General features: G+C 52.6%; 1 protein-coding gene across 4 annotated transcripts in view; it reads right to left on the reverse strand.

The window, feature by feature from the left end:
- Positions 1 to 315: 315 nt before the first annotated feature.
- Positions 316 to 14,499, reverse strand: part of SLC44A2 (solute carrier family 44 member 2 (CTL2 blood group)) — a 48,173-nt gene continuing 33,989 nt past the window's right edge. For 2 of the 4 annotated variants that reach the window (XM_073016957.1, XM_073016956.1), the window contains exons 11-22: positions 10,493 to 10,624; positions 10,307 to 10,406; positions 10,126 to 10,218; positions 9,866 to 9,950; positions 8,804 to 9,066; positions 8,633 to 8,727; positions 7,632 to 7,735; positions 7,450 to 7,523; positions 7,286 to 7,356; positions 7,064 to 7,152; positions 2,434 to 2,518; positions 316 to 1,604 (exon numbers count right to left, since the gene is read on the reverse strand). In XM_073016957.1, the coding sequence (XP_072873058.1) occupies positions 1,498 to 1,604; positions 2,434 to 2,518; positions 7,064 to 7,152; positions 7,286 to 7,356; positions 7,450 to 7,523; positions 7,632 to 7,735; positions 8,633 to 8,727; positions 8,804 to 9,066; positions 9,866 to 9,950; positions 10,126 to 10,218; positions 10,307 to 10,406; positions 10,493 to 10,624 (1,298 nt within the window). In that variant the 3' untranslated portion in view covers positions 316 to 1,497. Of the gene's footprint in view, positions 1,605 to 1,789; positions 1,989 to 2,433; positions 2,519 to 7,063; positions 7,153 to 7,285; positions 7,357 to 7,449; positions 7,524 to 7,631; positions 7,736 to 8,632; positions 8,728 to 8,803; positions 9,067 to 9,865; positions 9,951 to 10,125; positions 10,219 to 10,306; positions 10,407 to 10,492; positions 10,625 to 14,499 lie in introns of those variants that run through there. The other 2 variants (XM_073016955.1, XM_073016958.1) reach the window with 1 other exon arrangement.

The raw sequence follows: 14,499 nt of genomic DNA on the forward strand, positions 1-14,499 counted from the left end.
AAGTAGCAGGGGAACATAGACTGCAGGACCTCAGGTGCCTGGGCCCTGGGGGCACGTGTCCAGGATGGGTGATACGGGAGGTGGACAGGTTGCCTCTGCCTTCTGGAATCCAGGGATTAGGGCCTAATCAGGGGAAATCTGAGCTGCCTGAAGGTTGGAATTCAGGCAGAGCCAGCAGCCAGTGGGTTTCCTGCCCCCTCCTCCTGCCTGTTGAGAGAATCGCCACAGCTCAGCGACTCCTAGGGCCTTGGAAGCGGGGGTTCCCCCTACCAGCCACCCACTGGCTCACTGCCCCCCACAAACACACCAGGCCTGGACCTGTACAATAGGCACTTTATTAGTGGTTGGAATGCAGTTACACGCAGGGGTGTGCAGATGCAATGGGGGCGGGGCTGGCGCAGACACAGGAAATGGGAGACCCCCCTTCTTTCCCCTGGGGTCGGGGGTTCTCCCTCTCCAGGATCCTGGGACAGTGCTGATGAGCAGAGACGTGAAGTCTGAGGGGGCCTTGGAATATGGCAGAGGGGCAACCGGGAAGCTAGGTCCCCTGAGTTCGACAAGTTTGGCAAAAGGATCATCAAGTGAGGTGTGTGGGCAGAGGGGCCCGGTTTGCCCAGGGCATCTGCCCTCCACCTCTCCCCCTGAAATCATCCCTTGGGTGGGTTCAGTTTCTTTCCTCTCTTACAAAGAGAGCTGTGTCAATAACTGGCAGAGGAAGTCGGGAAATTCAGCCTAACTCCCTCCAGCCCAGCAGGTTTCCATTAAACAGCTATTAGCGATCTCCTCTCCAGCCCGCTCTCCACTGCCAACCCCTGCAAGCAAAAGTCTCCCTCCCACTCCCTCCTTCCCAGCCAGGAGATACCCCCCACCTGGGCACACACACCCCCACCCCAGTCACTCCCAGCTAGGAGGGAGGAAAAGGAAGGCACTCCTTGGCGGCCCCATCTCAGCTGTTGAGACAGATGGAAAAAAAGCTAATAGACCCTTTAATGCATGTCCAGGTTAAAAAATAATAATAATAAAGAAATGCTTCTGGTGGCCCTTGAGCCAACTGTTCAGGTATGGAGAAGGGGTTCAGTCCTGGCCACAGCAGGCAGGAATAAACGTGGGTGTTCACTGCGGCCAGCAGCTCCCTCAGACACAAACACCATCCTTCCTGTGGTCTGGCCCGTTGTCGTGTAAGCGGGGGGCAGGAAGCATGAGGGAGCTTGCGGAGGTCGGGCCACATGCCGTCCCAGACAGCAAGAGGCCCCACTGGGTTTTTACTCATTTCTCATAGTCTTGAGGGGCAACCATGAAAACTCCAAGTGCCCCTTGGCATAAGAAGGAGATACCCCAGACTCTCCAGGTCCAGAAACTGGTGGGATCTGGCTCATGGGGAGGGGGCAGAGCGGCAGTGATAGGACTTCGGGTGAGCCCAAGGGGCTGGGGTAACAGACCCAGCTACTGAGCACCCTGCGGCGTGAGGCTCCTTGAGAGGTGGGGAGCGCGGGGCCTTCAGGACTCCGCTGCCTTCTTGTTGGTCTTGTTCAAGAGTTTCTTGAGGGTGGAAGACATGAAGTAAGGCCTCTCGGCCGAGCCGTCATTCCTCTCCAGGTCCTCCACTGCGGAGAGAGGTCCCAGAGCAGGAGGCATGAGGGGAGCCCACGGGCAGGGGCCTCTGGGGACAGGGTGGGTGGACAAGGGTCACAGAGAAGCCTCAGAGGGTTAGAAAGCAGACACACTGGGACCAGAGAGGGGCAGACTGTAGTGGGCTCCGAGGAACACACAGGATCCCCACACTCCCAGGCCAGGAAGCCCCCCCGCTTCATGCACCCCCAGTCTACATGGAGGAAACCTAGCCCCCATGCCAGCCTCCCTCACTCTCTACTCCTCGACTTCCGCCCGCTTTCCCTCCTCCGCACTCCCCTTCAACAGGATGTCTCTCAGCTCGGGCGACATGAAGTAGGGTCGCTCCTGAGAGCCGTCATTCCTTTCCAGGTCCTCACCTGGGCTCCCCCCGGGAACCGGCAGGGGGAAAATGGGGTGGTCAGGAAGGGAGGGAAAGAGGGAGGCAGGGAAGAACAGGGAAGCCAGCAGGCATGGAGGAGAGGAAGAGAGACGAAAAAAACAAACAAACAAAAAAAACAGTTGGAGAAACCAGAGTTAGTGGCAGCCACAGATCCTCCCCCATCAAAGCCAGAAACTGCGAAGCGCGGGTGGGCTCCAGGGCAGCGTCCAGGCTGCAGCCTGGACAAGTGGACAGGAAGTTGGAGTTGCTTCTAAGCGCAAAAGGAAACCAGGAAGACAGGCTGGGGACCCAGGACGAGGGACAGCCAAGCCCCGGGGAAGCTGGGGGCAGGCGACCGTGGTGCCCCGTTGGAGGGTGACGTGATGCCCAGTGGGAAGAAGGGATTCGGGGCCCAGCAAGGTTTGGGGTGAGGGGTCACTCACAGAAGCAGAGGAACAGCGTGTCCACACACATGCCATAGACGCTGAAGAAACCATGTGCAATCAGGTAGGAGCCAACGATCACGGTCTGGGCAAGGAGAAACAAGCCGTCCCTGCTCCACGTCCTTCCCAGAGCAGACCCCACCCACTGTGTCTCTCCTACGCTGGGACCACGTCCTTGCCCTGCTGAGAAACTCTCTTTGGATTAATGACATCCCAACCCCTCACCCCCGCTGGCAGGGCCCCACAATCCACACAAAGCCCTCTTTCTCTCCCTCTTTTTTTTTTTTTTTTTTGAGACGGAGTCTCACTCTGTCGCCTAGGCTGGAGTGCCATGGCGTGATCTCGGCTCACTGCAACCTCTGTCTCCTCAGACATTCTGCCTCAGCCTCCCGAGGAGCTGGGACTACAGGCGTCTGCCACCACGCCAGGCTCATTTTGTATTTTTAGTGGAGACGGGGTTTCACCATGTTGGCCAGGCTGGTCTCAAACTCCTGACCTCAGGTGATCCACCTGCCTTGGCCTCCCAAAGTGCTGGGATTACAGGCATGAGCCACCGCACCTAGCCTTTTTTTTCCTTGAGACAGGGTCTCACGATCTCACTCTGTAGCCCAGGCTGGAGTGTAGTGGCATGATCTCGGCTCACTGCAAACTCTGCCTCCTGGGCTCAAGTGATCCTCCCACCTCAGCCTCCGGAGTAGCTGGGATTACAGATGTGCACCACCATGCCCGGCTAACCTTTGTATTTTTTGTAGAGATGGGTTTTTGCCACGTCATCCATTACCCTTCCTGGGCTTAAGAGATCCGCCCACCTTGGCCTCCCAAAGTGCTGGGACTACAGGTATGAGCCTCCGCACCCAGTCTCATCCTTGCTTTATTTAACCCCTGGGCCTCTGCATGTGCTATTGCCCTGACTTAAATCTAATTTATGCCTCATCAACCTTCTGCTTTCAGCTCAAAGAGCAAATTCTCAAGTCCCACCTCCTCCAGGAAACCACCTATGACACATAGAGTGGGTTTTTCTTTTTTTTTTTGAGACAGGGTCTCACTGTGTTGCTCAGGCTGGAGTGCAGTGGCACCATCTCAGCTCACTGCAGCCTTGACCTCCCAGGCTCAAGTGATACTCACACCTCAGGCTTACAAGTAGCTGGGACTATAGGCATGTGCCATCATACCCAGCTAATTTTTGTTTTTTTTTTTTTTTGTAGAGATGAGGTTTTGCCATGTTGCCCAGGCTGGTTTCAAACTCCTGAGCTCAAACGATCTGCCTGCCTTGGCCTCCCAAAGTGCTGGGATTATACATGTGAGCCCCTGCGTCTGGCTGAGAGCCTTTTTTTTTTTTTTTTCCTGAGATGGAATCTTGCTCTGTCGTCCAGGCTGGAGTGCAGTGGTACAATCTCGGCTCACTGCAACCTCCACCTCCCGGGTTCAAGTGATTCTCTTGCCTCAGCCTCCTGAGTAGCTGGGACTACAAGTATGTGCCAGCACACCTGACTAATTTTTTTTTTTGAGACGGAGTCTTGCTCTGTCGCCCAGGCTGGAGTGCAGTGGCCGGATCTCAGCTCACTGCAAGCTCCGCCTCCCGGGTTCACGCCATTCTCCTGCCTCAGCCTCCTGAGTAGCTGGGACTACAGGTGCTTGCCACCCGCCCGGCTAGTTTTTTTGTATTTTTAGTAGAGACGGGGTTTCACTGTGTTAGCCAGGATGGTCTCGATCTTGCGACATTCATGATCTGCCCACCTTGGCCTCCCAAAGTGCTGGATTACAGGTGTGGGCCACCATGCCCGGCCTCTAGAGCCTATTTTATGTCCTCCTAGCACTGGGCACCCCTCCTGAGCTCTTGGTGCAGCTGCAATTTTATGCATGTTTAGGGCTTTCCAGGTTTAATGCCCACATCCTCACTAGACCCAGTCCCATTTACTGCTACATCCATAGCAATCTGAAGACTCACAGGGCCTTAGTAGCTGCTAGATAAACATTTGTTGACTGAAGTCAGTAGACATGGCTGGGTGTGATGGCTCATATCTGTAATCCTTGTACTTCGGGAGGCTGAGGCAGGAGGATCCCTTGAGCCCAGAGCTCGAGACCAGCCTGGGCAATAGAGGGAGACCCTGCCTCTATTATTATTATTATTATTATAGTAGAGTGTGAGCTACCACACCCAGCCTATCTCTATTATATTAAAATAAAAATTCGCCAGGTGTGGTGGGTCACGCCTGTAATCCCAGCACTTTGGGAGGCTGAGGCAGGTGGATCACGAGATCAGGAGTTCAAGACCATCCTGGCTAACACAGTGAAACCGTGTCTCTATTAAAAATGCAAAAAAATTAGCCAGGCGTGGTGGCAGGCACCTGTGGTCCCAGCTACCTGGGAGGCTAAGGCAGGAGAATGGCGTGAACTCAGGAGGAGGAGCTTGCAGTGAGCCAAGATCGCGCTACAGCACTCCAGCCTGGGCGACACAGCGAGACTCTGTCTCAAAAAATAAATAAATAAATAAAAATACAAATTCAATACAATGAAATCATGGCCAGGCACAACGGGTCATGCCTGTAATCCCAACACTTTGGAAGGCCGAGGTGGGTGGATCACCTGAAGTCAGGAGTTCGAGACCAGCCTGACCAACAGGGTGAAACCCCATCTCTACTAAAAATACAAAAATTAGCCAGGCACAGTGGCATGTGCCTGTAATCCCAGCTACTAGGGAAACTGAGGCAGAAGACTCGCTTGAACCCGGGAGGTGGAGGTTGTGGTAAGCAGAGATCACTCCATTGCACTCCAGCCTGGGCGACAAAGCAAGGCTCCATCTCAAAAAAAAAAAAAAAAAAGTCAGTGGACCTTAGATGGATTAAATAACTTGCCCGAGATTACTTTTCCTCATCTTAGAACTAGCAAATAGAGGATCTAAGATAAGAAACTAGGTCACTGGGCTTCAAGACCTACATTGAGATACAATACTGCCCTTGCAATGAAGGCTCAATCACTCCACAGCCTTATTACCTCTCTGGCCGTATCGCCACCCTTTTTTTTTTCTTTTGAGACAGAGTCTCACACTGTCACCGAGGCTGGAATGCAGTGTCGTGATCTCGGCTCACTGCAACCTCTGCCTCCCAGGTTCAAGCAATTCTCCTGCCTCAGCCTCCCGAGTAGCTGGGATTACAGGCGCCCGCAACCACACCCGGCTAATTTTTGTATTTTTTTGTAGAGATGGGGTTTCGCCATGCTGGCCAGGCTAGTCTCAAACTCCTGACCTCAAGTGATCCACCTGTCTCAGCCTCCCAAAGTGCTGGGATTACAGGTGTGAGCCACCGCACCCAGTCCCTATCTCCACTTCTTTACTCCTTCCACATCAGCCCCACTGCTTTCCTTACTGTTCCTGGCACACTCACACCTCAGGGCCACTGTACTTGCCGTTCCCTCTGCCTGGATATTGCCTACAGCTTCAGATCTCGGATCCAACATCACCTGCATGGCACCACCTGGACCCCCACATATGCCCAGATCCCCCACCACAGGTTCAAACAGTTCCCTGTGCTATACATACTAGTGGCGTATCCCAGTCTTCAATCATACATTCACCAATATCATTATGGAGGAACATCTGTTTACCCCCAAACTCTAAAGCCTTTAGAGGGAAGCCCTCCACCTCAATGCCGAATACACAGTAGGTGCTCAATAATGTCTGTGGTCCGAGGTCGGGGGTGGTGGGTCACACCTGCAATCCCAGCACTCTGTGAGCCCGAGGCGGGCGGATCACTTGAGGTCAGGAGTTTGAGACCATCCCAGCCAACATGGTGAAACCCCATCTCTATTAAATATACAAAAATTAGCCGGGCGTGATGGCTCATGCCCATAATCCCAGCACTGTGGGAGGCCGAGGCGGGCAGATCACCTGAGGTTGGGAGTACGAGACCAGCCTGACCAACATGGAGAAACCCCGTCTCTACTAAAAATATAAAATTAGTCACACGTGATGGCACATGCCTGTCATCCCAGCTACTCAGGAGGCTGAGGCAGGAGAATTGCTTGAACCCGGGAGGTGGAGGTTGCAGTGAGCCAAGATCACCCCACTGCACTCCAGCCTGGGCAACAAGAGTGAAACTCTGTCTCAAAAAAACAAAAAAAATTAGCCAGGTGTGGTGGTGTGTGCCTGTAATCCCAGCTGATCAGCAGGCTGAGGCACAAGAATCACTTGAACTAGGGAGGTAGAGGTTTCAATGAGCCAAGATAGTTTCACTGCACTCCAACCTGGGCAACAGAGTGAGTCTGTCTCAAAAAAAAAAATAAATAAATAAAGATTAAATTAAATTAAATTAAAATTAAAAAATAAATATACAAAAATTAGCCAGGTGTGGGGGCAGGCGCCTGTAATCCCAGCTACTCGGGAGGCAGAAGCTTGAGAATTCGCTTGAACCCAGCAGGCAAAGGTTGCAGTGAGCCAAGATTGCACAACTGCACTCCAGCCAGGGCGACAGGGCAAGACTCTGATGCAAAAACAAACAAAAAGTTTATGGTCTGAATAAATAATCAATTCCCCACCTCTGACCTCTATCCACATTTATCTAGTCAAAGAAGACCAAGCAAATCCCAACACCTCTTTCTTCTCAAACCCCCATCTGTCCCCAGAGGTCCATACCAGTATAGGAACCCAGTAATAATTGAGGGGTGGTGCTGTATCCTGCACGATCCTGATACGGTGGGTGAAGAAGAAGAAAGCCAGGATCCCTGGAGAAGGAGAAGAAAGCAAGATGGTGAAGGGTTCTGGATATAGGAAATAACCTCCTAAGAAGATGACACCCATCACAGAAGACAGAAATCAGGCTCCCACACCCTGAGAGGCGAGGTGGGCGGCACTCACCCACACTGCCTACGATCAAAAGTTTGCCCAACAGGAAGAGGAAGTCGGTAACTTTGTCCAGGACAGCCACTCTGCAGGGGAGAGTGAGGGGCAGGTGTTAATGCTGGCTTCAGGGACTAGGGGAAGAGGGAGGTGGCAGGAGGAAGATGGTGCTGATTCCTGACCTGATGATGTTTCTCATGAGCAGGAAGAAGGCATTCCTGGCTGAGGTGCAGAAATTGGTGCCGTAGATGGCAATCTGGAGGAGAGTGGGAGGGAGAGATCAGACCCACTGGGTGGGCATGGGGGGTGGTCCTCTCACCCAGCAGGAGCTGGTGGGTTGGTTGGGGGTCCCAGGCCCACTCACCATGATGTAGGCATTCCTATTGAGGAATTTGATGAACTTCTCCAGGCACCAGAAGCAGCATTTGAGACAGGTCATGAGGCACTTGGCAAACTTGTTCTCTGCGGCTGGAAGAGAAGGGAAGGGATGCAGAAGTGAGGGGACACCGCCTGACGTGGAAGGGATCCCCTCTTCCCTATCACACACGCTTGCCAATGTCCAGGTCTCCTGAGTCCATGCTGTCAAAGAGACAGGGACTTGAGCCCAGGAGTTTGAGACCGCAGTGAGCCATGATGGTGCCACTGCACTCCAGCCTGGACGACAGAGAGAGATCCTGTCTCTAAAGCAAAGTACAATCAATCCTAGCCCCACAGCCCTTCCTGTAAGAAAAATAAACCCGTTTTTTTTTTTTTTTTTTTCTTTTTTTCTTTTTTTTGAAATGGAGTCTCGCTCTGTTTCCCAGGCTGAAGTGCAGTTGCTCGATCTCGGCTCACTGCAACCTCCACCTCCGGGGTTCAAGTGATTCTCCTCTCTCAGCCTCCCGTGTAGCTGGGACTACAGACGCGCATACCACCATGGCTGGCTAAGTATTTGTAGTAGAGACGGGGTTTCACCATGTTGGCCAGGCTGGTCTCCTGACCTCAGGTGATCCGCTCGCCTCAGCCTCCCAAAGTGCTGGGATTATAGGCGTGAGTCACGGCGCTCAGCTAATAAACCAGTTTTATTCCTGCTCCTTCAGCGCAAATATAGCCCACTCCAATTCACTCTAGCAATAACCAATGGTGGGCCAGGCCTCTTGGGCCTGTCCCCTCAACAGCAAGAATTCCACCCAGTAGGTTCTCTGGTTTGCTCCTCCATCGCAGGACCCAATCACGTCAGCTCCTGAGCTCCCCCGCGGCATAGACAGAAACCCATCACTGCTCTACGATCTTGGCACCGCCCACCTCCAAGCAAGAACCAATCCTGGTTTGCTATTCAGCCTCGCCCGCCAACAGGAGCTAATGCGAGCCGTGGGTGGGCCGTACCTTTCAGCCGCTGATCCAGGTACTCGAGTATCACACGAATGATCTGCACAATGGCCAGGATGAGCGCGCCAAAGGCCAGGGAGCCCGTGTGGTACCTGCGGGCCGAGGGGGTGGTCGGTGGCTGGGCCAGGCCTCGTCCTCCACCCGATCCTGCCCGCAACGCCAGCCCACCTGAGCGCCCGGCCAAAGGCAGAGAAGAGCGGGAAGGCTGGCAGGTCGTCCGGCTTGCGCAGGGCCCAGTAGTAGGAGGCAAAGGCCCCGGCCAGTGTGACCTGACCCAGAGCCAGCACGAAGTTGGCCAGCCAGAAGAACATGAAGGCATTGAAGATCTGCAGGCCCAGCAGGGCCCGGTGGTAGCCCGACTCACCACCGTAGAAGGCGAACTGGCAACGGGCATTGGGGCATAGGCGGGACTCATTGGAGGAGGGGAAGGTCTGTGGGAGAGAAGGGAGAACCGAGTCCAAAAAGAGGTGCCAGGGGTTCGCAGTGGGCTCTGAGCATCAGGTGTGGGGCCAGGAAAACCATGAGGTAGGACAGGAGACATAAGGATCAGAGTTAAGTGAAGGAACTAAGTGTTTGGAACACAGCTTGTGCAAAGGAAGGAATTCTAGAAACAAGAAGTGGCCATCACCAGGGTCAAGAAAAGAGAATGGAGACAGGAAATGAAATGGGGAAAAATGGGCTGGGCAAGGTGGCTCACGCCTGTAATCCCAACACTTTGGGAGGCAGAGGCGGGTGGATCACGAGGTTAGGAGATGGAGACCATCCTGACCAACATGGTGAAACGCTGTCTCTACTAAAAATACAAAAATTTGCCTGGCGTGCTGGTGTGTGCCTGTAATCCCAGCTACTCGGGGGGCTGAGGCAGGAGAATTGCTTGAACCAGGGAGTTGGAAGTTGCAGGGAGCTGAGATCATGCCACTGCACTCCAGCCTGGCGACAGAGTGAGACTCTGTCTCATAAAAAAAAAAAAAAGAAAAGAGGGAAAAATAGGTGATTTAGCACCCAGGGTGAAGGCCAGGGCAAGTTGAAGACAGGAAGCCAGGTTGTCCTGGGAAGTTGTTCAATCCAGTTAGAGAGTCTCTTCCCCACAGTGCGTTCTTCCCCACACCCAGCACAGGACATGCAGCAGGAGCCAATTGCTTGCTGAACCTCCAAGGGGACGTGAGAGGTTTAAAATCATCCGGGGCCTTCTGGGGCAATACCTGCCCTCCCCACCCTGGGGACGCCCACCTCTGGGTTGCAGGTTTTCGCAGTAAGTGAGCAGGAGCTATCATCAAAGATCTTATAGACCGCTTCATTGGAAGTGGACAGGAAGCTGGAGGTTCATTAAGGAAGCAGAGGTCTAGGACTGAGGACCCCAGGGACTTTCGTGGGAAAGAATCCATTATCCCACCAGTTTCCAGCCCTGTCCCTAAGATGCAGGTCACTTCTGGGCAAAGTTGGTCTTTAGCCATCCCTGGGGCCAGAGATTGGTATCTGGGGGCGGATACACAGCAGTGCTGGCCCAGTAGGCGATGCAGAGGCACAGCAAGAAGAAGGTGACCAGTGGGTAGAGCAAGGAGCACATGACATATCCCACAGCCCTAGGGAGGAGCAGAGACACAGGCATCAGGGCAAAAGACACAACTGTAGGGACAGCTCCATCCTGACCCCTGGCACCCTGGCCCCCACCTGCTGGCTTCTTTGATGAGTGCAATCGCGATGAGAATTCTCTTCCGGAGAAAGATGAGCAGCAAGATGATAATGACTTCAAGGATACTCAGAATGATCACTGCAAAGGGCAAAGGCTGAGCCGCCTGGGCTCCCCACTCCCTCCAAGGCCTCATGTAGGGGCAGGATTGGGAGACTGTGACTCACTAAAGGCCAACCAGGTCTGCCGTAAGTGCAGGTACACCCGGAAATCCGTCTGAAAGCCGAGGTCCACCAAAGAGACATCAGAGCCAGCCTCACCACGCAGTCGGGAGTACTCCATGTAGCAGTGAAAGATTCCTGCATGGGGGAAACCACAAGCTTAGTCCACCAATGCCTCCTGCAACTTTGCAAAGCGCTACAACTGCCCGCATTTAACAGAAGCGAACATCGAGGCTGAGAGGCTGCCTTTTCTAGCCCCTGCTTCAGGGACTTTACACTTGCAGTTCCCACCGCCGGGTGCATTCTCTCCCCATGGCTGGATCCCACACATCTGTAGGTCTCTGCTCAAGTATCACCTTCACAGGAGACCTTCCAGAACCCTTTCCCCCTACTTTGAATCATAATCATGTGCTGCCATGGTCTAACTTCTCTTTTTTTTGAGACGGAGGCTCACTCTGTCACCCGGGCTGGAGTGCAGCGGCACGATCTGGGCTCACTGCAACCTCCACCTCCAGGGTTCAAGAGATTCTCCCTGCCTCAGCCTCCTGAGTAGCTGGGATTACAGGTGCTCGCTACCATGCCCAGCTAATTGTTGTATTTTTTAGTAGAGACAGGGTTTTGCCATGTTGGCCAGGATGGTCTCAAGCTCCTGACCTCAGGTGATCCGCCCACCCCAGCCTCCCAAAGTGCTGAGATTACAGGTGTGAGCCACCATGCCCAGCCAGGATAGCTGTTTAATGAATGAATGAATGAGCAGGTGTCAGGATGCTGCATGGCTAAGACCTCTCTCTGACCCCCTTGCCACCTTATAACAGTGATTCACGGGAGTGGCCTGGGTATTAATATGTAGCGCAGCATTAGAAATTTTCAGCATTCTTCTTAGCTTGCAAACTATAATTATAAAATAAAGACAGGCTTGGCCGGGCGCAGTGGCTCACGCCTATAATCCCAGTACTTTGGAAGGCCAAGGCAGGTGGATCACAAGGTCAGGAGATCGAGACTGTCCTAGCTAACACCGTGAAACCCCGTCTCTACTAAAAATACAAAAAATTAGCTGGGCATGGTGTCACATGCCTGAGACCCAGCTACTTGGGAGGCTGAGGCAGGAGAATCACTCCAACCTGGGAAGGAGAAGTTGCAGTGAACCAAGATTGCGCCACTGCACTGCACTCCAGCCTGGGCGACAGGGTGAGACTCCGTTTCGGAAAAAAAAAAAAAAAGACAGGCATGGTATGGTGGCTCATGCTTGTAATCGCAGCACTTAGGGAGATAAAGTTAAAAAAAAAAAAAATCAAGCTACCTAAAATGCCAACACCCAGCTAGAAACCACTATTTTTTTGGTTGTATTGAGTATATTACTATTACTTTAAGACAGGGTCTACCTCTGTCATTCAGGCTGGACTGCAGTGGTGCCATCATAGCTCACTGCAGCCTCAGCTTCCTGGGCTCAAGCTATTCTCCCACCTCAGCCTCCCAAGTCGCTGAGACTACAGGTGCATACAGCTAAATTTTTTTTCTTTTTTTTTTTGAGACGGAGTCTCTCTCTGTCACCCAGGCTGGAGTGCAGTGGCGCAATCTCGGCTCACTGCTACCTCTGCCTCCCAGGTCCAAGTGATTCTCCTGCCTCAGCCTCCCAAGTAACTGGGACTATAGGCACGTACCACCAAGCCTGGCCAATTTTTTGTATTTTTACTAGAGACGGGGTTTCATCCTGTTAGACAGGATGGTCTCAATCTTCCCTGACCTCCTGATCTGCCCACCTTGGCCTCCCAAAGTGCTGGGATGACAGGCGGGAGCCACTGTGCCCAGCCCCCAGATAATTTAAAAATTATTATTATTATTTATTTATTTAATTTTTTTTTGAGACAGAGTCTCACTCTGTTGCCCAGGCTGGAGTGCAATGGCACGATCTCAGCTCGCTGCAACCTCTGCCTCTCAGATTCAAGAGATTCTCCCGCCTCAGCCTCCCAAGTAGCTGGGATTACAGGCATGCGCCACCATGCCCATCTAATTTTGTATTTTTATTAGAGATGAGGTTTCACCATGTTGTTCAGGCTGGTCTCGAATTCCACCTTAAGTGATCCACCCACCTCAGCCTCCCAAAGTGCTGCCATTACAGGTGTGAGGCACGGTGCCTGGCCTTAAATTTATTTTTGGCAATGGGATCTCACCGTGTTGCCCAGGGTAGAATGCAGTTGCTTGATCATGGCTCACTGCATCCTCAAACTCCTGGGCTCAAGTGAATCTCCTGCTTCAGCCTCCCAAAGTGCTGGGATTACAGGCATGAACCTGCCTAGAAACCACTGTTTTCTTTTTTTTTTAAGACGGAGTTTCACTATTGTTGCCCAGGCTAGAGTCCAATGGCAGAATCTCAGCTTACGGCAACCTCCAACTCGCGAGTTCAAGTGATTCTCCTGCCTCAGCTTCCCAAGTAGCTGGGATTATAGGCATGGGCCACCACGCCCAGCTAATTTTGTATTTTTAATAGAGGTGGGGTTGGCCGGGTGTGGTGGCTCACAACTGTAATCCTAGCACTTTGGGAGGCCAAGGTGGGCAGATCATGAAGTCAGGAGTTCGAGACCAGCCTGACCAACATGGCGAAACTCCATCTCTACTAAAAATACAAAAATACAAAAAAAAAAAAAAAAAATTAGCTGGGCGTGGTGGTGGGGGCCAGTAATCTCAGCTACTCAGGAGACCGAGGCAGGAGAATTGCTTGAATCCGGGAGGCGGAGGTTGCAGTGAGCTGAGATTGTGCCACTGCACTCCAGCCTGGACAACAGTGCGAGACTCCATCTCAAAAAAAAAATAATAAGGCCGGGCACAGTGACTCACGCCTGTAATCCCAGCACTTTGGGAGGCTGAGGCAGGCAGATCATGAGGTCAGGAGATCGAGACCATCCTGGCTAACACGGTGAAACCCCGTCTCTACTAAAAACACAAAAAATTAGCCGGGTGTGGTGGTGGGCACCTGTAGTCCCAGCTACAAGGGAGGCTGAAGGAGGAGAATGGCGTGAACCTGGGAGCCAGAGCTTGCAGTGAGCCGAGATCACACCACTGCACTCCAGCTTGGGTGACAAAGCGAGACTCCGTATCAAAAAAAAAATTAGCCGGGCATGGTGGCAGGCATCTGTAGTCCCAGCAACTTGGGAGGCTGAGGCAGGAGAATGGCGTGAACCCAGGAGGCAGAGCTTGTAGTGAGCCGAGATTGCGCCACTGCACTCCAACCTGGGTGACGGAGCGAGACTCTGTCTCAAGAAAAAATAATAATAATAATAAAATAAAAATAGAGATGGGGTTTCTACATGTTGGTCAGGCTGATCTCGAACTCCCGACTTCAGGTGATCCACCCACCTCAGCCTCCCAAATTGCTGGGATTATAGGCGTGAGCCACCGCACCGGGCTAGAAACCACTATTAATATGAATATTTTACTATAAGTGTCCTCAGATTGGATTACCAAGCATTTTTCTTCTAGGAAAGTTCAAGGAATAATCAAAATATGGGCAGGGCACAGTGGCTCATGCCTATAATCCCAACACTTAGGGAGGCCAAGGCGGGAGGATGGCTCAAGCTCAGGGAGTTCAAAACTAGCCTGGGCCACATAGGGAGAGCCTGTCTCTACAAAAATATTTAAAATTTAGCCAGGCATGATGGTGCATGCCTGTGGTTTCAGCTACTTGGGAGGATCACTTGAGCCCAGGAGGTCAAGGCTGCAGTGAGCTGTGATTATGCCACTGAACTCCAGCCTGGGTGACAGAGTGAGACTCTATCCCAAAAAACAAATCAAGGCTGGGCATGGTGGCTCACATCTGTAATCCCAGCACTTTGGGAGGCCAAGTCAGGCAGATCACAAGGAAGTTAAGACCAGCCTGGCCAACATGGTAAAACCCCGTTTCTACTAAAAATACAAAAAAAATTAGCCAGGCATGGTGGTGGGCACCTGTAAACCCAGATACTCAGGAGGCTGAGGCAGGAAAATTGCTTGAACCCGGGAGGCGGAGGTTGCAGTGA

This window comes from Chlorocebus sabaeus, chromosome 6, assembly GCF_047675955.1.
Source record: "Chlorocebus sabaeus isolate Y175 chromosome 6, mChlSab1.0.hap1, whole genome shotgun sequence".
Lineage (NCBI taxonomy): Eukaryota > Metazoa > Chordata > Mammalia > Primates > Cercopithecidae > Chlorocebus > Chlorocebus sabaeus.